The sequence below is a fragment of the Epargyreus clarus genome, unplaced genomic scaffold (assembly GCF_041222505.1).
Source record: "Epargyreus clarus isolate Ecla_fem2 unplaced genomic scaffold, WU_Ecla_fem_2.2 ptg000003l, whole genome shotgun sequence".
Taxonomy (NCBI): Eukaryota; Metazoa; Arthropoda; class Insecta; order Lepidoptera; family Hesperiidae; genus Epargyreus; species Epargyreus clarus.
In genome coordinates, this window is record NW_027332211.1 from 2,657,979 (window position 1) to 2,684,534 (window position 26,556).

The 26,556-nt window shown below is 35.6% G+C and overlaps 1 protein-coding gene across 1 annotated transcript; it reads left to right on the forward strand.

Annotated features, from left to right (window-relative positions):
* Window positions 1–1,832: 1,832 nt before the first annotated feature.
* LOC140748704 (uncharacterized) lies at window positions 1,833–26,191 on the forward strand. The gene is made up of 2 exons (XM_073081557.1): window positions 1,833–1,951; window positions 25,750–26,191. The coding sequence occupies exons 1-2, from the start codon at window positions 1,890–1,892 to the stop codon at window positions 26,021–26,023; spliced, it is 336 nt and encodes a 111-aa protein (XP_072937658.1). The 5' UTR covers window positions 1,833–1,889; the 3' UTR covers window positions 26,024–26,191.
* Window positions 26,192–26,556: the final 365 nt, after the last annotated feature.

Consider the following 26,556-nt stretch of genomic DNA (forward strand, 5'->3'; position numbering starts at 1 on the left):
AGACAAGTTTAAATCCTACCTGATGTCATAGATGCATTTAACTAAGAACACCTTGTTTAAGTGTTCTTCTTACCACATCCAATACCAAAACTTTGAAAACAGAACATAGCAGCGCTTAACACTATTGAAATGAGGCAAAAATAGATAGGGCACTGATGTCTCCTAAGTCAAAACGTTAGGAATTTCGCAACCTTCATAATAAGTATACATAATGGTATGACTATAGTCAGTAAAATAATATATGTCTATGAGGTACCTTAAAGTCAATATATACAAACTTCTTTGAATATTAGCTTGGACAGTTAATTTCTTTATGATTACATTGACATAAAAAGATGCCACAACATATGCCAAGTTTTCTATATAGCCTGGCACGTTAATCAGACAAAATTATGAAGTGTAAATAAATAATATTTGTATTTGATTAAATTACAAAAATGGCATTCAAATTAACCTGTTTCTTCGTTAAAATAACTTGATATAAGGGCAAGGGTATGTTACATCACTTAATTATCTTGTTATGTTAATTTTCTTCTGTACATTCCATTTTGAAAAGTGTGGTCAGGACAAAGAGTTTAATAAAAAATAATACATTTACGTAAATATGTTTGGGTTAAGCAGAGATTAGCCCTTAATAAGACACGTTCCTACTAATTCTTCAAACCACAACACATATTTTGTGGATAACCTCAGCTAGGACCACTCCTATATTATCATAAGGGATTACAAATATCCCTGGGGGTATAAATATGTTAAGAGGAGGCCAAACAGGTGGAATTTGAATTCGCTGCTTATACGAAATTGATAGGCGAATAATCTATCGTAATACATGGTTGCCTATTATTATTTGGGTATTATTACACTATTAGTTATAAAGAAATATACATCCTTAGACTTAGGTTTTAATTTCTAGGATTTAATTATTTGCGTGCAATTGCTTAGCTTAGTTCTACACCTGTTACGTAACTAAAGAATATAAATTACCTAAGTAAAAATATAAAATTACATTCTTGGGCTTAAACATTCTAAAAACAATATCTTCGCGTGTATTACCTCGCTACTGTGTAGCTACACGCATGTTACGTAACTTGAGGGTAGGCAGTGTAGGTCATTCAAAATGAAAAGCCTCACGTCGCCTCGTGCACGCTATTCAGGCGTCCAATTTTCGTGCTCTACTTAACTCAAAGGCTTCGTTAGCTCTCGCCCTTGAAACGTCTCGCGTGTCAAGTTCACGTGAAATTGCCGAGAAACCTTAGAAGAGGTATTTGTTGGTTTCGGAAAAAGTAAAGAAAAACGTCTGAATACTTTTAGGGTTTTATTAAATTTGGAAGTACAATCATGTTCTCAGTATAGTCGTAAAGTGTAATGGTGATAATGGGTTGATAATAATAAAAGTGGCCAATAAATGTTAAGGGATACTGAGATGACGCCACAACTATTTGAACTATTTCGCCCTTACAATTAAAACAAAAGATCTACTGTGTGTCAATTTATAGGGCAGGTACTACTCTCTTGGAATTAAACCATAATGTACACGAAGTTTTCCAACTTAGTCCCTAAGGACTCTTCTAAGAGAGTACCGTCATGTATAACATTTTGTTTCTAATATTTTATCGAATTATTTATTTCTCGCATTTAAGGCGCTTTCGAGATTTATAATAGCAGAAACGAATAAGCGTAAAATCACTATAACACTTTTGTATAATAATATTTGGATGTATTTTCGATAAAGATGTATTTGGAACCATTTTATACGCTTTAAGTGTATAAATGACGTATAATTGTAACTAAAAAGAACGCACTATTGACTTGTACAAACACTCTTGGAAACTGGAACCCATAATACACTTGTTATATTTTCTAGGTACCTACTACAAAACACTACAACTATGGCAGAAGGAATAATCATCTTCACACTGTGGTACCTTGCCATCGCATATAACTATTACATGTGAGTACTTATAATTATAACTTGAATGTTAATTAGTTACCATAAAAGAACTGGGTCTAACATTGTGTTAGCTAGTGTTCCTACATTACCAAGTTTTGTACTCAACTATTTTATGAAGTTGTTAGGATTTTTTTTAAATATTGAAATCAAACGTCAAGTCTTTCGCGGTGTTCATTTTATTAACTAATAATATAAAACAAGAAAAAAATAATAATATTATTTCTAAAAGTCAAAGATAAAAACTAAAGACAAGATCTTCTAAACAGTATCAAATAAAATAAGTATGTTTATAAATTACACGAGTTATGTAACTACGTTACCAATAGCGTGATGGAAATATTTCTGTGAAATTTGATTTGCAAAATTCTCTAGGTTACTTAGTTACTACTGCGCTACGTAGACAATGATTTTCGGATTTACAGGACGTTTATAAATGTTATTTGGCGAACACTAGTAAGGAGGATTCTATATGGAGTTGGTTGCAGTTATCCATGTAGTGCTCATAGGCGTAGCTTTGGTAAGGAGAGGGGGAGGGGAGAGTCCAAAACCTTCGAAATAAAAGGTCCTCCTATTAAATTTTCTGTTTTTTTATGCTAAAAAGAGGTCCGGAATAGGTCGGCAAAAAAATAACCTCCTCATTGAAGAATTTGTTTTCTTGCTTAGGCAAAGAGGGAAGGGGATCCGAACCTTTGACCTTAGACCTATGTAGGTATAAGTCTACCTGTGTTCCACAACAGAGACTCTCACTTGATAAGAACATATTTAATCCAACAACCAAAGTTTTTGGCGTACCTATTATACAACCACGTACCTACCTATCTAAAGTATTCGTGAATACCTTTGGCACGCAATTTGTAGATTGAGAATACCTTTACGATTCTACTACGTTTTGTGAGCGGAAGTCGCGTGTTACGTCGGATTCCACCGATTCTTGGAACACGAAGCAATACTGGCACGACCCTCGCTCATTAAATATTCAGGTAGATAGCTATTAGCCTTACTGATCGATAAGGTACTACTTAGGGAGCTGTAAGGTCGGTTCCTATCAACCGTTATGATTGTCTGTTTTACAATTGATTCGTTGTAGTTGAACAGCAACTACTTAGTGCATTTTTTGTACTGATAAGTCGTTAAAAGAAGCTTTCAGCCCACTAGCGGTCGGCCATGGATATAATGTATATCCATCAAATATTTATGTTAGATAGTTTAGATACTCTCCAGGTGAATTCACAAAATTAAAAAAAAATAAGAAAAAAAAACCGACGTCACTACAATCCATGTCACTACAAAATAAAAAATAATTCAAATAAATGTTGGTTTAGTACATATTTTTGAAGACGGCACTCAATATATTTATTTGGATAACGATGTAAGCATTTCTCACTCATACTTGGCTATCATGAATTTATATAATGAAAGCAAGTAATATATTATGTTCTAAAGCATGACATTGTCTACAATATAAACTCGTGTACAACCTTATATGTTTACAATACTGTAGTTAGAAGTGTGATAGAAGGTCACATCTCACACGGTGACCTCGACCTCCGTAAGTCAAGTCTTGAAGCTCTCAGGCTTAAGATCTCTTCACAGCCGCTGTCGTGTTCTCATACGCATGTGTATAGCACTTTACCTGTAGAATGTATATACCCCTACAAATAAAGTACCTAATGTTTTGTGAGAATGTGCGTATGTACGAATTTTGGCACGTGAAGACTTAGATTTAAGCATACGAAGTTAATAGTCTTTAGTTTAATTCGGGTAAACCTACCTTGTAGGCTAGGTATAGGAATTAGGTACGTATTAAAAATGAATTATCACTTACTCGAACACAGCATTATACACCATTGTTATGAGCAGAAGTAGAAAACCTTCAACATTTTAATCAAAAGTTTTATTATTTATTGACATTTGTTCACAATCTCCAGCTCTTGTAAATGAAAGGCCTTAGTCGCGATGTAGGTCACAGCTGTGTTCGTTATTACGTAAGCCCACCCCCCAGGGACAGCTCCCCAGGGTTGCGGGGGGACCTCACACCCCCTCCGCCTACGCTGTATTACCTAGTTTTTCAAATGTTTCATGTTGGCATTTTTCTAACTACTTTTTATGTCGAACTTTTTCATAATGCCATGCTTACCTCATTTTTTTACTACTTTTTTATTTCAAACTGTTTCATAATGCAAAGCTTACTTAGAATAGATGTTTATTGGCTTATTGCGTTCAAATTTTGAGAGTATCTATATCACAGTATAGTACAGTATATAAAAGTAGTTGGTAGTGGGTGCACGCTATAATATATGTATGAATGCCTCAGCTTGGTATATGAGCGATAGTCTGATTTTCTGACGACTCTAGCTTACAGAGGTTCGAATTCCAGGCATTCTCAACATTATCTTGTCCAGGCATTCTCGTGTTAAAAATCTGCAACATTGGGACAGCAATAGATTAATGATAGATGCCTTATAACAGCAATGAAATGAGCCTGTACTTTCAATTGAAATATGATTATGATGAGATTGATGAGTCTACATATTTTTGAGATCAAAATTAAGTCTGTCACTCCCAATAAAGTTTTAAGTTTAAGCGCTCTTAAAATTCTATGTGTACCCACGTATATTGTATAAATGTTATTTGTTAATTGTTGTTAGTAAATATACTCAAATTTTCATACGTCGCTAGTATGAAAAAGGCTGTTTGGTTATGTTTACGTATAACGTGTTACGTAACTGGGACCCCCAAGCGCTCGATAGCTCCCAACGACCTTCCGCATACGAACGGGCGACGTAATTTCTCGTTAGTTCGTCGTGATAATTCTATTACGGTTATTGCATTTCAAAGCGTCAGTTAGTTACTGCTTCGATGTATCAAATTAACCTACGAGACGTCGCATTTTACAAATTGAGTTTAAGGAATCAATTTTATTATCGCTTGCTTTTAAAGCGAAGGTGGTATAGTACCATTTGTGGTTCGACTCCGGCGGCACCACCGCCACACCTATCTCTGTCTAATAACAGCAGTGTTAAGCGCTGCTGTGTTCTGGTTTAAAGGGTGTGGTAAGGGAGACATACTTTTCCGAGGCGTTCCAGTTTAGTTCTCAAGGGTAGCAGCGCATCTGTGGCTGACCTCAGATAGGAATATCTAATTCTATCTGTGGTTCATTACAGATGTCCATGGGCGGCAGTAGCCACTTACCATCAGGTGGACTGCATGCTCGTCTGCTACTCCTATATTATAAAAAAAAGCACAAGGAAATATAAATGCTTATGAGTCCGCACTTGATCATGATTTTGGTCTAAATTACCTTGCCTTCAAGTGAATGTACTTAACATTGTAAACTTTAAAAAAATCCGTAACAGAATAATCTAAATGAAAGCATGCAATAGGCTAAAGTGTTACGACGACTTCTTTATCTTTTATAACTCTTCGACATCCACTGCGGAGTCTCCTAGGTCTCTCCAAATAGTTCCAATGCCACTGTTATCTGTTTTGAGCTTGTAACAATAACTACGTTTCAATTATTAACTAATAACGCAGCTACCATCTCAAACCGTACGTATCTATTTACTGGCATAAATTTCTACTAACTTAATGAAATGAAATGAAATGAAAATTATTTACTGCCAGAATGTAGTAATGGTAAATGGTGACAAATATTTTATATGTTCTTACATTCTACTATAAAAATAGTGTGCAATGTCAAGTTAATGTTGTCAGTTAGTCAGTTATGTATAGTAATAAGCTGACAGAATTCTGATGAGATTTATTCAGATGAGTAACGCAGCATAATTTTCAGTAACACTGAATAATTCAGTGTAATCCAGCTAATCGCCTTCACGGGGGATTTGCGCCGCGACAATGGCCCGTAACTCATTATTGTGTAATTTCTTGCTCCGCTGCATCACACGGTTATAGTCTCCATGTTTTTATGAAAACGCAAATCAGTTACGTTTGGTTTGATAGTGAAAAAAGAGCGGTTAACTGTTTCCATGGAAAACCCGACATTAGCACTTTTATTAGTGTTAGATACACAAGGATGGATGATAGTACCTATCAACATAGACCTCTTCTTGTCATACTGCCGGTACGCTGGGCACGGGTTTCCTCTCAGAGCGAAAAGGGCAGCTGAAGACATGTTTTTACAGAACTCTTAATTTAATTATTTCATGTATTATTATATCGGACAATTTAATTAGTATCACTTTCTTAGAAATCATAAGAAAGTCTTCACGCGAGAGTACTTAAAAAACTTAACATTTGTGAAATCTACCTTGCCTTTAACCCGCACTTGAACCGCTCGTCTAACTTTGCCCAAAACTTCTTTCATTCTGGGAGGAGACTTGTGGAACAGTATGGACTTGAAGACGACAACGATATTACTTCTTTGGTGACATTATTAAATAGTAATATCAAGATTACTCTAACCATACTTCAGCTGATCCGAATAAAACTGCGACCAGTTGCCCTAATTAAAATCAGTGGCTCTTATTAACATTGTTTCTTAACAAATATCTGTAACATTGACATCGGATCGTATACATCAAACTGAATACGTGAAACCGATTCTCTAGTTTCAGTTTCACCTCTCCAACTAACAATAGCCGGCGGCATCTAGACACGGAGATCGAACGACAACATCTCTCTCTGCCAAGCCTTGCCTCTCCGTTTTATAGCTTTGCGCATTTCCATTCTACTTTTATTACGTTTTGATATATTTTAACAAATATCTGTATCATTGATATCGGATCGTATACGTAACTTAGAAGGTGGTAGAACCCTTTGTGGTTCGACTCCGGCGGCACCACCGCCACGCCTCTTTCTGCCTCATAACAGCAGTGTTAGGCGCTGCTGCGTTTGGTTTGAAGGGTGTGGTAAGGGAGACATACTTTTCCGAGGTACTCTTATTGTTTTGATATATTTTTTAGCTCCGTCCCTTTTATAAACAGGAGGCATCTCTTATCAAAATGTTTTTTTTTATATTAAGGACATATTCAAGTTTCTTCAAATAATTTCAATTACAAGTTGCTCAGTTTTTTAATAAAGGTAGATTGTGAAAGAATCCCTTGTGTGAAAGAATGCCTGTATCCCTTTCCTAATTGGGCAGACCTGTGAAAAACACCGAAAATGCTTACTGGCGTCGATAGACATCTATAATCAACTCTCAAGGTCAGGCATACATGTTCTGTTGTTGTGTTTCTCTCTTTTATGGCTGAAGAGCATCCTAAATGGTGGTGTTCATACAATGAAATTACGAATAGTTCTACCACCTTTAAAATATGATTCGTCTATATCAAAGAAAAACAAGATCCGTTAATAATTTGACCATCAAATATTGTGCCGGATTCAGTAGTGAATTGGTCATGAAATTGCGTGCCGGATTGGATCGTGGAAACATTAATGTTTACAGTGGTGAAGCTCGGATCGCATTCCGGGCACTCCAACAGATTTATAACTGACCTCGATCACACAATTTGAGCGCTTATGACATCCGAAGCAACTTTGTGGCGACTCTATAATTAGACGGAGATAATCAATTTGCCAAATCGGACGACAATTAGATTATTATGTAGTGTAAGGTCGCGGATCTAAGGTTAAGATCTCTCGAGCATTCGACGTTTCTTTGTTTTACGTCGACGATGAAACGTAACGTCGAATTTACCAATACTTTAAACACGTAGTGATGCTGATGTCTTCTCTGTATAACCGTAATGTTTTTCTCTGTATACCGTGGATAGAATTGATGTTCTATCAAAAGTCATAGAGATATTGATGCTCTTATTAGTGTATCTGCTTCATTTTTGGTTTGACATTCCCTCATATACTAGTCCCGGAGTATCTTACTCGTATAATATGGCAATTGGCAACCAAACCGTGATGATGTTGATAGTTAATAGTCTATGTTAATATTCAAACTTGTAATACAATGAATTATCGACCAAGTCAAGAAAAAAAAATTGACAAGGGAACATCAATTTGTTCCCTTTTTACCAAATTCTTTTTTCAATAAAAGTAACGTCAAATTTCATACTAACAAGGAGAAATTGGTTTTCAAATAACTGACTAATAACATGGAATTAATATCATAAAGACTAGTACGACTAATTAGATTAAAAATCAATTTGCTTAAAATTGATTAGATTTACTAATTGAAAGTAACCTAATTATAAGATTTAATCTATTAAACTCCGCTGATATGTAAATTAATTACAAAAGAGCTAATGTCCAATAAACACGCTACAAGATAACATATGCATCTGTTAATGAGACAAAGCGTGAAGCAGAAAGTAATCTTTGTTAATTATTTTGACTATTTGGACCAGCGCCCAGTGCAGTGCTAGACGAATCAACGTGTTTTTTTTATCGTATACTATAGGTTTTACTCTCGAATTCGCTTACATGAACTGGCAATTCTTGTTTGTTCGTTTGTTTCCTGGATTGCTTGTTTAATTATTAGCTTGTTTGTTTGTAAGTCCGCATTAACTTCTAAATGATCTTCATTAATCGTCTGTGATTGTTTTATGTTATGAAATCGAATTTGTATTTGTAACCGTGTTTGTCTGAATATAATATGATTTTGTTTCTAACACATGTGTCATAGAGTTCGTTATATTTTCTGGTATGTAGTAAATATAAAAACTCCTTTAAATGTTTAAAACTTATTAAACATACAGTACGAAATATGACTTGGTTCAACAACGATTAATTCAAAATGCCTGCATTTTCCTTTGGTTTATGCACGATTCAATCAAATTATCATTGTTTCATTGTAACTTTTACTCGCTTTTATATTTCCTGGCCACCTAGCGTAAAATTTGCAAATAAGTATACTAAGTAATATAACAATTTTCAATCGACGCCTTTCTCGCGACGAAGAATTGACGCTACAAATAAAATAAGGTCGTTACACTTTCATTGATCAGTAATATAAAGCGACTATTATGTACCAAAGAGATAGGTAAAAAAACAACCGGTCTCTTTATTTGGTAAGAGTCAATGGTAATTGATCTCTGGAATTCGATATCATCGGTGAATCAGAAGTCACGCGCTATAGACTTGGCAGTATTTATTATTTTGTTATCATCTATGAATGGAAGTTTAATACAGCGTACATAGAAAGTAATGGTATTGAAAGGAAATAAAATAACGTATTGTACTATTATGATTATTACAATCACAACGTCATTTAAGATCTTTCCGGTATTGCTATATTTATTAGTAAACTCATTGGCATGGGCAGGTACCGTCCTAGCGCAAAAAATAGATGTTGACGACAATATAAATCTATCAGAAGTATATGAAGGTGATCTAATACACACCATACATAATAAATAGTAATGGCCCAAAAGTATTTTTCAAGGTTTGAACAAAACATGCAAAGAATTTAATTGAAAAAGAACTTTCGAAGATTAGCATGTCAAAACACCTCTTCCTTGCTTCTTCTCAGTTCTTTCTTGCTTCCTTACTTACCTGATTAGCTTCAATAATAGGATGCTTTTGATGCTGACTAAATTGCACTTTTCTTAAAATCTAAATTTAATTTTCTGACTGTACAATGTACTCTGAATTAAAACAAACATTTATTAGGTGATTGGGAGCTTACTTACTCAGTCCTTATCAGAAAGTCACCAGTAAGCTCGTCTTATCCTTAATGTAATGTTAATGTAGGCCGTTTGCCGTCAGACTGCCACCGGAAGCTACGGCTACAGTAAGAATGCGCGTGAGTCAGATGTTTAACTACGGTAATAATTGTTACCGAACGCTCATGGCCCCGCGGCTTGGGTAGATCCTTAATGATCTACAACGTTGACTAATGTCGGGCGTGGTCGGGAGGTAGATACAGGGCTGAATTTGGGGCAGAGCAAACTACGCGTGACTACTGCCCCGGGTCCTCCACAAGAATGAGGCCCAACAGTAAAAAAAAACCTCCGAATTCGGCTTTGAGTAAGTAGGCATAAGTCATCATTGGTGACTAAAGCCAACGGTTTCGGTTCATACCATTGAAGAGCATTCGTTACGTTAGCTTAGTTAACTTTGTCAGAGGCCGTATGGGTGATTTGAAAACAGCGCATCCGATTTACCAACTAACTTTTACCTTCCTCGATTTTGAAACGTGGTATGCAAACTTTCACAGTATGTGTCCAATCCAGGAGAGTAGAGACTGTGCTCAGTAGTGCGACACAAAATTGGTAATAGACAAAAGGGTTTAAATTAAAGTACATATTACAATATGCTCACGTTCTTCTTAATCACTTTATTGACCAACCTAAACGGAAAATTAATCAAATTTTTAATTGGCGCTCGCCAGCCTCCGTGTCAGATGTCAATGGGTGATCAATTAATATAGCTCTAGCTACAAGATCTAAATATATGAATGTTGATTAGACTTTATCTTGTCAATAGTGGATATATGTTATTATTGGAAAGTGTAGACTACAACTCGTTGGAATGTTTATCGTACCGAAATTTACGAGTGGGCCGTTTCGTAAAATTTTCTGTTCGTCCCACAGAGGAAGTTGTAAAGTATGTGTGAGTCAATTCATTGATGATTTTGCCTCTAACTACCTATTAGTCGATTTTATTAGAAGCCGCAGATTTAAACGGAATAAACAATCGAAATTCCGAAAACCCAACATTATAAATAAGGAAATTGTTATAGGCATGTTATATGCGTCAAGTGTCTATTTGGATTATGATATATTCCTACGTACCTATAATGCTTTTCTTGTCCATTGCTTGCCTAATCACGCAAACACTAAAATAAATTAACTTTTTAGTTCAATGAAATCTTCAAAAACGCTAAAATACCTACATAAACACCTCGCCATGAATGAACGGATAAATATAAAATCAGGAGTCACTTATTTACTTACCTCTGTGCTATGAAATGCTCTTTCTATGGTTATTGAAATATATAAATAAAGTAATGTAAAATTTGATACATAGTATAGATATTTATGATCAAATTAATAAGGAAGTCATTAAATATTAACGGAATTAAGGAAGTTTAACGGATAATAAAATTAATGTGGACCAAATAAAACAATTAACATAAACCTAGTGCAATAACTGCATTTAAATAAAACTTTTACAATATTGAAAATCCCGTAGACTTACCTTGTTTCGTAGCAATGTGCTCGTAGCGCTATTTGTCGCAATTATACAAAGTTATACATCGCAAATGTTTGTCAATACTTGATCTCTAAACAGAATCAAGTATTTACTTATTTCTGCCTCATAACAGCAGTGTTAAGCGCTGCTGTGTTCTCGTTTGAAGGGTATGGTAAGGGTCACATACTTTTCCGAGCTATTCCAGCTTAGTTCTCGGGAATAGCGGCGCATCTGTGGCCGATCTTCGGTAGGAATCTTAGAATCGTATCTAGGAGTTGATTGCATATGTGTATGGACGGCAATAACCACTTACCATCAGGTAGACTGCATACTCGTCTGCTCCTCCTATATTATAAAAAGACATGATTAAGTGCTCAGCTAAGTCTATGACAACCAGTTATGTAACACTAGTTATACAGATACACGTGACGTGACCATTGTGACCCAGTGCGTCACATGACGGTGGAGTTAACTGTATGACTCACCAAATTGTGACCATGTACTATACTGCGGAATATTACGGCCAATTTGTTTCATGTACATAAATGTTGTTGAATGGTACAATTGTTTGTAACCTTGATCTTGATTCCGGAAGATTTAATCATTGTCAACCCATGTGTCCGGTTTGAAAAGTAGAACAGGTTACAGATTGGAATCCTCGCCGGGTAGACAAACGTATGATGATTTTTGAGTTGTGATATGAGACAACGACTGTAGGTAGGTCCGGCGGCACAGGAGTATCCGATCCAAAAGAAAATTTTAGCCCTTATCTACCACGAATCGTGTGCGGGTCGATATACTTTGTACCCCATCTCAAACTTTGAAAAACTCGAAAATGTGCAAGAATCCTGGTGACGTTTTTCTACAGTTTTTCGCTTTTGTTGTTATTGGCCATTTCAAAATGACTTTCTGCTAAAGCAAGGCTAAAGCCTTGTCGAAATGTTGAGAAGCTCAGGTATAGTGACTATACTATCATTTCATTGGGAAGTATGTATGATGTGAGGTGATGTTGACTCTTCTTTGATATGCAAAACGAAACATGATAGGGAAAGGTTTCTCACTGCAAGCAATTTTTAGATTCTGAATATTTATGAGGAGGATGAATTTCGTCGCGCTTACTTTTTCTACCTAAGCTGCAATTTTAATGCTCGAACTTTGAACGTTGATGAAGCCAAATTATTTTGAAGATTTTTTCTCAGCAGCGAAGAGTGGCATCGTAACTTATTCCGTAATTGTTCCGTTAAGAAACCGTCTTAATAGTTAGTTTACTTATAACTTATAATCATAAAGTTAAAGTTAAAGTTTTAAAATGTTCTTCAATTTGATTTAGCAAAATATCTTTTTAACTCCAAAAGATTTAACATATAGCCTGTAGATTGTCATTATTGTGCTAAATTGATAAATTCGCTTTGCCCCAATGGATAATTGCCCAAATTAATGATCTTGCTCAATTTAGCAACGTGTTCAGCTTGGCACGCTTGCTTTAGCAGTTGTTTATCATTTGATCTTGTTATTCTTGTCTGTATAGTTTAACTGATTTAAACTGTCGTTCGGTAGAATATGAGTTATGTGATAAAATCCCTAAATCATGAAAGTGGTGCGTGTTAAAAGCTTTGGTTTGTTTCAAGTCTTCACACCTGCTGATTCAACACCAATCTTCGTTGAATCAGCAGGTGTCAGGCGATGGAGTTCTTGTTTGAAGTATGAAAAGCATTTCAATTAAGTCCTTGATTTCTACCGTAACGATTGGTTACTGCTGACGCGCCCACTTCACTTACCTACTCAAATAGATTATAAACAAAGACCACAACTATAAGCTTATCTGATACTGATCAAAAGATGCAGTCTATTAATTAACCGAGTATCTTTTTTTATAATTATGAATGGTTAGATTACTGAATCTCACATTCATTGTTGGGCTAACTAAGCAAAATATATTTGAAGATAAAAATACATACATAAATTAATCTAGGTCTTAGAACTTGAAATCCAATGACAACAAATTTCACGCTTGATGAACACAATGGGGTATAAATAGTTGTTGTAAATTTTATGATTTTCCGAGGAAGATGAACTGTAATAAAAATATTAATTTATTATGTAGTAGTGCGTCGTCAATCCATTATTGTCACATGGTTGGGCACGGGTCTCCTTTCAAATTAGGAGTTGAAACCACAGTCCACCACGGTGGCTTATATCAATTTAATAGACTTTAGCTAAACCGCTGCGAAAACTCCATGCTGGCCAAAATCAATGTAAGAGACTTGACATGCCCGGAACATTTTCTTTTTAAAAACTATCAAACCTGTCTCAGTATGCCTGCCTAAGAATTTTCCATAAGGTTTTCAAAGATGTGTAAAGCCGTATTAAGCCATAGGTGTTGTTGGTGTATCGGATTCTGGCCTAAACCCTCCTAATTTTCAGGGGATGGCCATATACTTTCAAGGCAACAGTATGCCAGTTTTCCACCTTCGTTACCATGACAAACATACTGTACCACAAACGGCAATTGTGTATTTCATTATTGAAGGGGGGCATCGAAGGCCACCCGTGGGAACGGGCAGACGGCGTGACGCGGCACCGCCAGGGGCTCTGTCGCTTGATTAATGTGCGGCGTGCGTCAGCGGCGCTCGATGCAAAGTCCACCGGTGTTGAATTGGACATTGTGTTTGGTTTGACAATAACGATATAATGTGTGCGTGTGGTGTGATGGCAAGGCCACAATTGCTATTCTGTTACCATGGTGGAGGATTTGTGTGTATATGTTTGTGTGCGTGCGTGCGTGCGTTCGTACGTGCTGTGTGTTTGTGTATGTGTGTATCTGTATGCGATACTCTTATGCTATATCAATCTTTCTTCTTCTGTAGATTTCGGTTACGAAGTGATCCTCAAATTAAGAATAATTCTTAGCGTCTGAATTGCTTTAATTATTGGTCACAACGATCAGTATTGTGATAACAGAAAAAATGACATGAAATTCAAAATTATACTCCTGGGTTAAATTAAAATATTTTGATAAAGGTCAGAACATTGAGTCTGGCTCGATCCAGCTTAAACCCAAGTTATGACCGGTACGTAATAGAAAGATTAGGCGTCTCCAGACTAACATAACATTGTACCTAATATTGACCGTAATTTCCGAAAATTATTTTCTTCTCAGTTCACATGTTGGCAGAAAATCTAAAAAGAAAAGTTCTAAAAATGTTTTGTACTCATCTATGGTAATGCTGATACAATACTCTGAATACCCGCATAATGACATACATATTTGTCTTCAATAGACTTGCAACTCTGCTGCAACGTCTGCAATTAACTATTCTAAGACTCAGTCCTCCGATCCTTACTAATATTATAAATCCGAAAGTAACTCTGTCTGTCTGTCTGTCTGGTTGTCTTTTCTTCACGCCTAAACCACTGAACCGATTTTAATGAAATTTTGTACAAAGATAGTCTGAGACCCGAGAACGGACATAGGATAGTTTTTATCCCGGAAATCCCACGGGAACTAGGGATGGCGATCTAAGATCGATTAATCGGAGAATCGATCTTTTGGACCAAAAAGTCGATTATTTTAATCGATATCCTTACTAATATTATAAATGCGAAAGTAACTCTGTCTGTCTGTATGTCTCTTCTTCACGCCTAAACCACTGAACCGATTTTAATGAAATTTTGTACAAAGATAGTCTGAGACCCTAGAATGGATATAGGATAGTTTTTATCCCAGATAGCGATCTTAGATCAGAGAATCGATCTTTTTGACCAAAAAAGTCGATTTTTTTAATCGGGCTCCAGTAATGGATCCTACCTACGTTTGTGGGTCTTTTGGCATACTCTAAATAACCATGAGTTTAAAAATATCAATTCTTGCAATCGGAGACGGTTGCAACATTATATTTGTTTATATAGATTCATTGGGATTATATTAGGAGTGGCGATTCTTTCCGAAAAAGGTCGATTTTTGAATCGAAGTGCAATAAATCGATTCACAAAAATATCGAGGCCCTAAGAATCGATTCTATCTTCGATCTTTTTCGAGGATAGCGAAAAAAAAAGGTTATCAGGATCAAACAAATTATGTCAGCAAATCCGTCAGCAAATCCTTACTTCCTTACTAATCTTTACTAATATTATAAATGTGGAAGTAACTCTGTCTGTCTGTCTCTTCTTCATGGCTAAACCACTGAACCGATTTGAATAGAATTTTGTAGAAAGATAGTCTGAGACCCGAGAAAGGACATAGGATAGTTTTTATCCCGAAAATACCACGGGAACTACGGATGGGATGGCGATCTGAATCATGATGATGATTTTTTGATTCTATTTTGAATAAAAAAAATCGATTATTTTAATCGATCTCCAGTAATGGATCGATTCAGTGAATCGATCTTTCAACCCACAAGATCGAAATTCGATTTTTTCATAATTTACCTACAGTTACTTTACTTATCCATGTTAGTCGATCATCTATCTATTTATATAAAAATGAATATTTGTCTATATACATTTTATAAAATCGGAAACTATGCATTTGATCAAGTGATGATCTCTTGCAAAGTTGTTGTCCAAGAGCCCACGAAGGTTTGGGAGTTGGTAAGACCGACAGATAGCACCACTGTCATTCCAATGAAGGTACGAATTTTCTGTTTTATGTATGTCATATTATATCTTTAAAATGCGGGCGAAGCCGCGGGCACCACTAGTATCTCCATAAATGGCCACTCACCGAACTCAGATCGGAGTCCGCTCCCAACATAGATCTAAATCTATCTCGTAGCCCCCAGTAAAACTATTTACGCTCTCGTCGCTGCACTGTTCGGTTAAATTAAGCTCTATGGCTGTAAAAGCACATTGTAAGAGCTTTTCAACGAAGCTCTAAAGTAACTTTTAATAGCTTTGTTGATGTGGAAATGAATATCGGGACGTTACGTTGCATTAGCGATAGCTTGTTTTCGTAAAACAAATGTATATTTGTGTATACTTGATTTAATCACATAGGATCTATTTTTTTTACTAATGAAGTACCAGAAAACACGACGAAGACGTGCCATAAGGGCATGACCCCCGTTTACTACATACCGATGATGATCACTGTAATACGACAACTGAATACACTTCCTGCGCTAATCTTTTATTTTCCATGTAATAACTTAAGAAGTGTGGGATGAATGGCCATGTAACGACATTTTTGATTGGTTGATTATCTCAGATATCGGACAAAGCACCGCATTGTAACTCAGTCGCTTATCTATGATCGTTATCAGAAAATTCTAATCTTAATTTATGCAAAAAAGTATCCACTAATAATTATAATAATATTTAATATATTAAAGAAATTAATCAAAGATAAAATATACTAATTATAGTAGCAGTTTAGATTCACTTTACATGCGGGGGAGCACTAGTTGATATAATAGTGTTGTAGAGGGCCGCGGGGGTGTGGTGTTTGGGTGCGCGCGCGCATCTGTCCGGGCGACACCCCGCGCAGACGTCAGTGACACCGTGCACCAATCTTGTGGGCAACTGGGTGTCATCATAATGTTTAATTGTTTCTAATTGTACAAAATTTGCACGCCGACCCGGCAGAATGAGAGAAAATTTGTAGCGACAAGACCTTTGTTAACCTTATTCTATGCAAATAAAGAATGATGAATTATTGAGTTTCTAAAATAATAGTTGTCACAAAATCCTTTGCCGTTTTAGGATTCCGTACCCAAAGCGTAAACAGTACCCTATTATAACAGTGGCCGCTATATCAACAAATACGACGAAGTTTCGGGTTTATCCGATAGTTCTCTGCATACGAGTACTAGCCGCGGGGGTGTGGTATTTGTGCGCGCGCGCATCTGTCGCGGACGACAACCCCGCGGACACGCCAGTGACATGGTGCATCAGTTCTATACGCAACTGGGTGTCCCGCGTGGGTGCTTCGGTTCACACGTCATCATGTTTAGTGGGTAACTTGGCTCATTAGAGGGCGATGGCGAGGTTGCAAGGGTTTCTCAAAAGTTCGTCATCACTAAATGCTTTGTCGTTTTTGTAAAGTTGTTTACAAATATTTCGGATAGCACAATTATGCATGCAATTATGCCTGCATATATTAAGGAGTGCCTATTGAATGAGAGTTGGTTTTAACAATTTTTGCCCACGTAACAGTTCCCTCATCCCTGGCAAAAGTTCCCTAAACTCACATTGACATTTTTCAAAACTAGTATATCTTGTGTAATTACATTAATCAGGGTATTTGTTTGTTGTGTGTATCAGTTTCAGTGCCAGGTTCAAGACCTCCTCTCTATTCCACATTACATTGGTTGAATTGTATCTCAGGGAAAAGGGCCCCCTAATTAAATCACTCAAGTGATTACCACTTACATTCCAAGTCATTATCCCTTAGCTTCGTATTGAAATCAGATCACATAAACGCAAACAGTGTTTCCACAAGTCGGTAATAGGTACCTGGATATCACGATAGCCGCACCATAAGAGATCCTTCAGTCTCACGTAAGAGCTTTTACAACTGGGATAATTATATTAATAATAAAACCTTTTAATAATATAACACCCCAATAATTTAATCTATCAGTAATAGATAATATATCGCACATTACATTTTAGTATATGTACAATGTACATACTAATAAATATTACATTAGCGAATAAGATTAATTGGAAAACGGAGCCAATTGTACATACAATGTGCTAATAGAAATATTTTATTCATCGGTTCCTTTAATAGACGCTGAAGCACCATAGTTCAATAAAAAAATAATTGGCCAAGTGCAAGTCAAGCCTGCACCCGGACGGTTCCGTATAGCCAAAATGGTCTTTTTTTTCAATTTCTAGTATTTATTATTATAGCAGCCAGTGAAGTACACACATTGTAAATAATTGAACTGTCTATAGTTCAAAAGTTAGTTGAAAAAATATTGATTGTTGTATGGGGAACCCTTTTTGTATACTTTTTTAGTATTTGTTGTTATAGCGGCCACCGTTATGCATCTTCTGTAAAAATTTCAAGTGTCTAGCTATTACGATTTCAGAGATAGAGTCCTGTGACAGACGGACAGACGGACCGATAGCGAAGTCTTTATAATAGGGTTCCGTTTTTTACCGTTTGGGTACGGAACCCTAAAAATACAAAGTACAACATGTTCTATGTTTATAAGAAGACACTAGGTGCCGTCTGAACATCTAAACCGCGCAAACAGTTGGCACTTAGCCATCGCTCGCCGACGTGGAGACATTTTCAGTGCCAGGTTCAAAACTTTATTATTTCATGCACTGTCTGGTTCTTATTTCGTTTTTGAAAACATTTGTTTGGTTTTTAAGAGAATATTATAATGAAAGACGCCTATCGAATGCGAATACCATAGATTTGAAATCGTTTGCAGGGCGCCAAAAATGTAGTGCGAGTAAAACTACATTTTTTGTAGCTTTAAGTATCTTAAGTATTTTTTTAAAACAATTTGTGCAAAAATAAGACCAATTTCAAGATCTAAAATTTAATAAGTCTAAAATTTAATTTTTAATGAAATTTTAAAATGCATTTAATTAATTTATATCAATGACGTTAGGTCATCCAGCGAAGCTCAAACTTTATAACCAAGCAGCCCGTTCCGTATTCGTACCGTTCATATTTCTAATGATAATTCGATACACTTAGCGCTAAATGAGGTAAGTTCAAAATACTATTATGCATCAGATTTAGAAGTTCTAAAAAAACTAAGCTTCGCTGGCCCTTACGGCCCTTCGGAAAAAAATACAGTATGTAATAAACGTAACACTGGAAAAGTAGTTAATTCTATTCTAACACAAAAATCTCTTTGTAATTTCACGATCAAATAACAAACTCAACGATATAACTAGAGATCGCAACATTCAAATATAAACAAGATAGACGTAGATATATTATTATTAGCGCACATTGCATTCCTGACCAGTCTTAATAGAATTAAATTATATACAAAACGATTTGAATCAAAGGTAACTAAGAAAATACGGTTCATTTCCGAATCAAATGAACGAGCTTTGTAAACATTATTTTACATTCCGATAAAATAAAATCTATTTCTTTAGCTGTCACTATTTTTAACACTTAAAAGTCGACTGAAAAATCACACTTTGAATATTTTAGACAAAAGTTAAGTATCATCCATCCATCAACCTTTAATAGTCCACTGCTGGACATAGGCCTTCCCTAATCTGCGCCTCTCCGACCGGTATTGAGCAGTCTGGATCCAGCGATTACCCGGCGTCCGCTTCAGGTCATCAGTCCACCTGGTCGTGGGGCGTCCTGTACGGAGATTCTTAGCACCCCCTGCCCCGCCGTAACCGTGACCGCTAAAGTAAAGTATATCACACATATTTGGTGTATAAATTGCGGGCGTGTTAATCTTCGGGTTACGCGAATAAAAGTCGCTTTTTAAATCTTAACGTTTACTCGAACGGGCTGTTGTGCGAAGTGTGTAAAAAAACATGGACGCCTCTGTGTTGCCATAGACAGTGGCAAAGAAATGGAGACTTACCATAGATACAGAAATACACATGAATATTATAAATTAACTAGATAATATAATTAATGACACAATAATATTCTAACTTAAATAATTAGTTGTACAATAAACATTTATAAATATCTGTAAAGTAGTACAGTAAAATTAACAGTAGAGTGACGGTCTAAACGAACCGCCACACATATATAGGTAGGAAGTACTTATCGCATTCATGACGAAAATATTGCGTTTATGAAATCGAAGCTTAAAATGAATTAGACAGAAAAACATTACCGCAGTCGATTGTACTATGACATTACGATAACATTTTGTTAAACTTATAACTTTTTCCGAGAGCTCTCCTGTTTGAAAAAGTTTACTTAAGACGTACTCGTACTATTAAGTAGGAATACAATATTTGTGTTCGTACTGACATAATGTTCAATAGAAATAATTATTTTATTTACCTACTAAATATTTAAAGACGATATATTTAGCGCATTGTTTTGGCACATTGTATTAAGTGTGTATGTGTATTACTTTCGATGCCCTTTCAAGGTCGTCAATGTAGACTACTGCGAATCATTTAAGATTCATAGATGGGTTGCCAGCAGCTATTATCATTATCTACTATTTGTCTGTCGGCTAGCATCTAGATATAGATATTATACGAGTACCTACTGTTCTTACAAATTGTTACGACTGTTACGAGTAATAAAGGCATTTTTAAACATCCTTTGGTGTTCAAGTCAAAATTCTGGAGCTCTTCATGACTTCATGCGAAAATATTTCCAGGCCAGAACATCTTTAATCAATCCCACATGGGATTGTGTTTTTACCTGAGATCGGTCACAGATGCTACAAATTTAAAACATAAAACATTTAAACTCTTGACTTGAGAAGATGGATGCAAAAATATTGCAACCCATGAACATCTGCAATCAGCCCCAAATAGGAGTCGACTTCTACCTGAAGTCGACCACAGATACGTTACTAATATTAACTGAGGGCTAAGTTTGAACGCCTTTTATAAGCGTCTCTCCCTAACCACTCTTCAAACCAGAACACAGCATCGCTTACCACTCTCTAAGGCATAAATAGGAGCATGTCGCCCCCGGTCCCGGTGCGTAGGCCGTGTGTGAAATCGATTCCAATCTGGGACCGCGTCCGGCGACGCCGGCGGACGCGGTCCAGGGTTGAGAAACGCTGGCAACGTTACAACCAAACAAACAAAATAGAAGAGTTTGTCATTAATCATTATGTTTCATATTAACTAGAAATGCGTATGCTTTTTTGCACTCTATCATAAATAATCGCTTTTTATTGAACTATGTATTTTGTAAATGTTTGTCAATCGATATCCATGGACGGCTGTGGTCATTCACCATCAAGTGGAATGCATGGGTGTGGGCAGGAAAAGGTAGGATAGGATAGGAATTTATCAAATGTATTTAAGACTTCTGAGAATTAGAAATACTACTGGACAAAGTGCATCTTCTGAAAAAGTAAGCACTCGTAGTTCTTACAATGTCTGCATCCATTATTCAATCAATTCAATCAATCAATCAAAAATTCAATTCTATACAATTAAATAATTCAATTCTATACGACAATCCAACGTGCGGCCCTAGAGAACACCAGAACAGCAGGATATGCGTTTAATGCATCTTTGTTTAGCCCTAAGCTGTTTAATGGACCATCTAGTGAGGAGACGGTCTATTATGTACGTTAGCATGTACTATACTAACCTTACTTAACGCGTTTTGTTCTCTGTCTTTTGTTGATAGTGTATACAATTAAAACCTTCGTTTCCCCGTCAGTCTGACCTTTTCAATGTATTTGATAAGGTTTCTCCAACAAATATCGTTACGTTGAATGGTACAACCCTAAACAAAATTAAAAAGTTATTTTTTGAATGAATTCTAAAACTCGTACGTTTCAAATCAGCAGCCTAACACCAGGCTGAACTTTTTCTCGCCTTCAATGGACAGAGATACTGCCATTGCCAACATTGGAACCACTTCGACACTATCTACAAAAACTGTTCTAAGTGTAATCGCTTTACAGTACAAGCAAGCGTTTTAATTAAAACCTAGCAGTAACATTTTAATAGTTCCTACGGGAACTACACATCTACTGAGTTTTAAACAATGTTAGCGAACGGCAGATTAATAAATATAAAATTGTATATTTAACAAGCTAAAGTACTTAGACTCTGAAACCATAACACAAACTAAGCCATTATAAGTATACACTCCAAAACATCTAAGTAGAAATAAAGTCACAAATGAACAAACAAAGGTGGTGGAAGTAGAACCCTTTGTGGTTCGACTCCGGCGGCACCACCGTCACACCTATTTCTGCCCCATAACAGCAGTTTTAAACGCTGCTGTGTTCTGGTTTGAAGGGTGTGGTAAGGGAGACATACTTTTCCGAAGCGGTCCAGCTTAGTCCTCAAGGGTAGTGGCGCATCTATGACTGAGCTCAAGTAGGAATTCTATCTGGGGTTGATTACAGATGTCCATGGGCAGCAAAAGCGACTTACCATCAGGTGGACTGTATGCTCCTCTGCTATTCCTATATTATTATTATTATTAAAAAAAAACAAACAGACATGTTACAATCCATGTTTAGTTAGAAGAATTTGCATCCCACCGCCCAGCGCTAGAGGCACAAGAAACCGCCAATCTAGACAGACGGGAAATGCTATCTGGATCAAACTGGTCTATCCATGTGCCTGCCCACGTCACAGGAAGCGGAGATGGGCTAACTAGATACGCTTGATTCCCTAGTACCCAAATAGTAGCAATAAATCTGAATACAAATATTTCTGTGACTTTTTTGTTGCATGTACCACTTTGAGTTGTTACATAACTTGGTTTTTCAGAACTTTAGAGTACCCGTAATAGGTGCTCCTAAATCTAGAACCCAAAATAAACGAATTCTTTAAAAATACTTGTCTTAAAGATTACAGTGTTCAGTGGAAGTAGTCTTTGCATATTTAACTTTATTGAACTTACTTCTCTTTTCTTTGCTAAAAAGTGTAATACTTAGATTCAATTATATTCATTACAGTTCATTATTAATAATCGAAACTACCCAATTTTTGCATACTAAAGATCGAAAGGAGATGTTTCATTTTCGGCCATCTCATGTACACTATATCTAAAAAACACGAATAATTTGTATAATTGAAGAAAAATACATATATATTTTGATAACCTAAAGTATTCCTGTTTAAAAATATTTAAAACAAGCATTCCTCATTGAAATATTAAATATGGCGGAATACTGTCAATGTCAAGTTTTCAAAACTGTCGAAGTCGGTCAGGGAATCTATGTGTACCTGAATAAATATGTACTGATGAGAAGATTCCATTTCAATCCTGAATATGTTTCTGCTCTGTGCTGCTTACGATTTTGGACTGATTCTACCTTACTTGTTTACCCAGCTTATGTTTTATGGACTCTTGTAATTTTCGTGTGATCGCTATGGATTGTGTTGACAAGGATTCAATATCATCAGGTAAAATATACATCAGTTAGTTGTATTAATCGTGAAATAATTGTTAATAATTTTAAACTCGAGTAGCTAATATTTTTACATTTCTCTTTTTTTAGATAATTACAATAGCAAGACAAGGACATTCTTGGGATGACAAAATAATCAGTTATTATTGCAACTGCATCGCTGGGCAACTAACCGTACTCGTAGGTAGCTGCGCTGACATTATGACTTGTTTGATGTTTGGGCTGAGTTCGTCACAGGATATTACAGAACCTGCTACATGATTGGGTGAAAATATTGATAAGGGAAGATATTGAAAATGAATAAATAATGTATCTAAGAGAAGAATAAATAAAATATTATCTAAATGTGTACTTAAAGTTATTTTATTTACACACTTAAATGTATTAACTAAAATAAAATGGTATAGAAGTACATACATATTTTGGTATGTTTGTTTTGTGAAAGTAAATAATTAATGTTTATCAAATATAGGCATTGTTTCTCAATACATACAATACAATATTTATATATCTACGCCCATTTGCGTTAAAAATATATTAAAAAGTATATAATGTATATAGTAAGTTAAAATAGAATGACAGATGACATTATTACGGTAATCACTAACGCCATGATGTTTTTTCTGTTGTGTTGCAAGTTGAAGTGTAAATTATTGTTTTTAAACAATTAAACGAACATGATTTGAAGAAAATGAACCCCTACGAATTGTTATTTGCATGTTTTCTTAGTTTATAGTATAGTGTACAAAAGGTGGCCGGGAGCCCATACATTTTGAAACATCTCCTTTAAAATTTGTAGTAGGCAAAAATTGATAAATTCTGATCTGTGGCAGGCAAACATTTCTAGAAAACATAAATGGTAAAATCGACATGTATGGTTTAAGCACAAGATCCTCTATGAAAAAAATCACGCTCGATTAAGTAAAAAGAGGAGGTCGAGACAAATCTCACGAAATCACATCAAATAATCGAAAAATTGCCAAAAAAGTACTCACGTTATTCATTTACCTCGTCATTTACACTTCTTGTGACCAACATGCAACAACGTTCAACCGGAAATGACGACAGAACTCCGCTGAATTCAGACTACGAAATACATTAACATTCTATGTAATAAATAAACCTAGGTACTAGGTAACCTAGGTGCAGTTAGGTTAATCTTCTGGATCTAACCGGTCTCAGCACAGGAAACGGAGATGACGCCCATTCTCGAGTACCGAACCGCATAAATCATTCCATTGAACAACCGTTTATTGCTATTGTATGATTTAAGCGTTTCGTGTGTAACGATGCAAATATTTTTAACAAGTTAATAACGTCTCGTTCAATATGTACATACGTAGAGTACGTCGTCGTCAACCCATTACTATCTCACTGCTGGGCCCGGGTCTCCTGTCAGACTGAGAAGGATTTAGTCATAGTCCACCGCGCTGACCAAATGCGTATTTGGCAGACTTCACATACTTACTTACTGCGCTTACTTTATTCTGTACGAATACAGTACGAATGACATTAAATATACATAGAGCGGACGTTGTTAAGATTTTGATACAAAAAAAATTCTTCCCGAGACGGTATCACCCTGGATTGATTAATTTTGAATAATTTAAAACAACTATTAGATTCTATAAATAAATTATAATATAACTATTGTTTTCACCATCAATATAAGCTTCAAAGACACAGGTAGTAAATTTAAAGGTAACTGCATCTAAACACGAACACATAACAAGAAACAACCCAAAACGAAGCTATTAAAATTCCTACGCTGGATGTTTTCCAAAAATCGTATGTTACAAATCAGCTGATGGTCGTTGCTAGGGCGACGCGGTTTTCTCCACGCCTTCAATTTATCAGTGGTGTGGCCGCTCGATATTGCATTATCGATAGGTTATCGATAGACTATCGACTGTTAAAGAAAACGCAACAATATCCATCGATCGATCAAACGATCGATACTATCGACACAACCTATAGCATTGTCGCTTACCAATACTATTTGCACTGCTTGAGCTATCAACGTTATTAATACAATCGTTCATCTATCGATTATATAACTTTTTATGGATGAAAACTATCGATCGTATCTATTGATTTTTCGGCAACACTATTTACCAGCCAGCCAACGTCGGAACCACTTGGCATCATGCGAATTTACGTCTACATTTTTCCACCGTAAACAAGATATTTTTATAAAAATATTTACGTGCTTAGAAGTTCATCTGCTTTCATTTCATCGTTTTTCATCAACGTTTGATATTTTTAACGGCGCATGATGATGTCTGGATGTTGATGCATAGTTTAATTGTTAAAGATTGTCCTATAAATATTGATATAAATATTATTAGGGAGTATTCTACAAATGTGTTCAATTTGTCACATATCTAATATGTGTGCTCAAATCGGTATTTTGCTTTTTTTAATAAATATTCTTCTTTTTTAAGACTTTAAATTTTAATTTTGTTTTGTTTTGTGCTGCGTTGCCAATTACTTACTTAACATTAAAATTGAAAACAAAATCATTTTATTTTTAGTGAGTTTTTTTTAACACGGTTTGTATTTTTTGATTTTATTTTTATTTAATTATTTTTGACTATTTTTCTTATTGCATAACTAATAATCTAGAAAAAATAATATGGATACATGTAATAAATACGATATTTTTTTCAGAGAGAATTACACCAAAGAAGAGAAGGACGAAGAAACAGAGACGAATCGAGTTGTTACTTCTAACAAATCTTCTATTGCTAATTCACCAGAGACTTTAGAAGCTCCACATGTCGAAGACAAAATAATACATCTCATGGATATTGTAGAAGATATCGTAGAAGAGAAAGCTCCGGAGGTAGAAGAAATTGTAAGTTCAGAAGAAGATATTCCGGAGTCCGTATCTGAAACAGAATCTGCTAAGAGTCCAGAAGCAGTAGAAGAATTGGATGAATAGTTATTTAAATTTGGAACAATTCATGCATTTTTACGTTTTTTTATTCGTATATTTTTAGTATTTGTAAATTATATACTGTGGTTGTTTTATCTTTTTATATAACTGTTGGTTTATTGTATTTGATATTAAATAATGTTAACGTTTTAATAGTAAATTTTATGTTTTCAGCGAGTGCGTAACAATTTTATAACCCTCTTTTACGTCTGAAACATGTGCATTGGCAAATGAAATTCATAACATAAGCATTTAAATATAAATAATACTCCTAGAATACATTTAATAGGTAGAACATTTCTTCTGGATGAAATGGCGGAGAATCCAGCTTTATTACGAGCTATCTCATGCCAAGGCGTATATCACGCTAGTATTCCTTCTGCTGTGAAACATTTAATATTGCTGAAAGCAGGCGTTCCAAATAACCTGAGCTAAGGTAGCATTCTTATATAGATGGCAAAACTTTTTCATCGTAATAAAAAGTTACAAAGATTCGAAATTCTAAAACATCATTTGAACTGCTTCGTTCTCATACATTA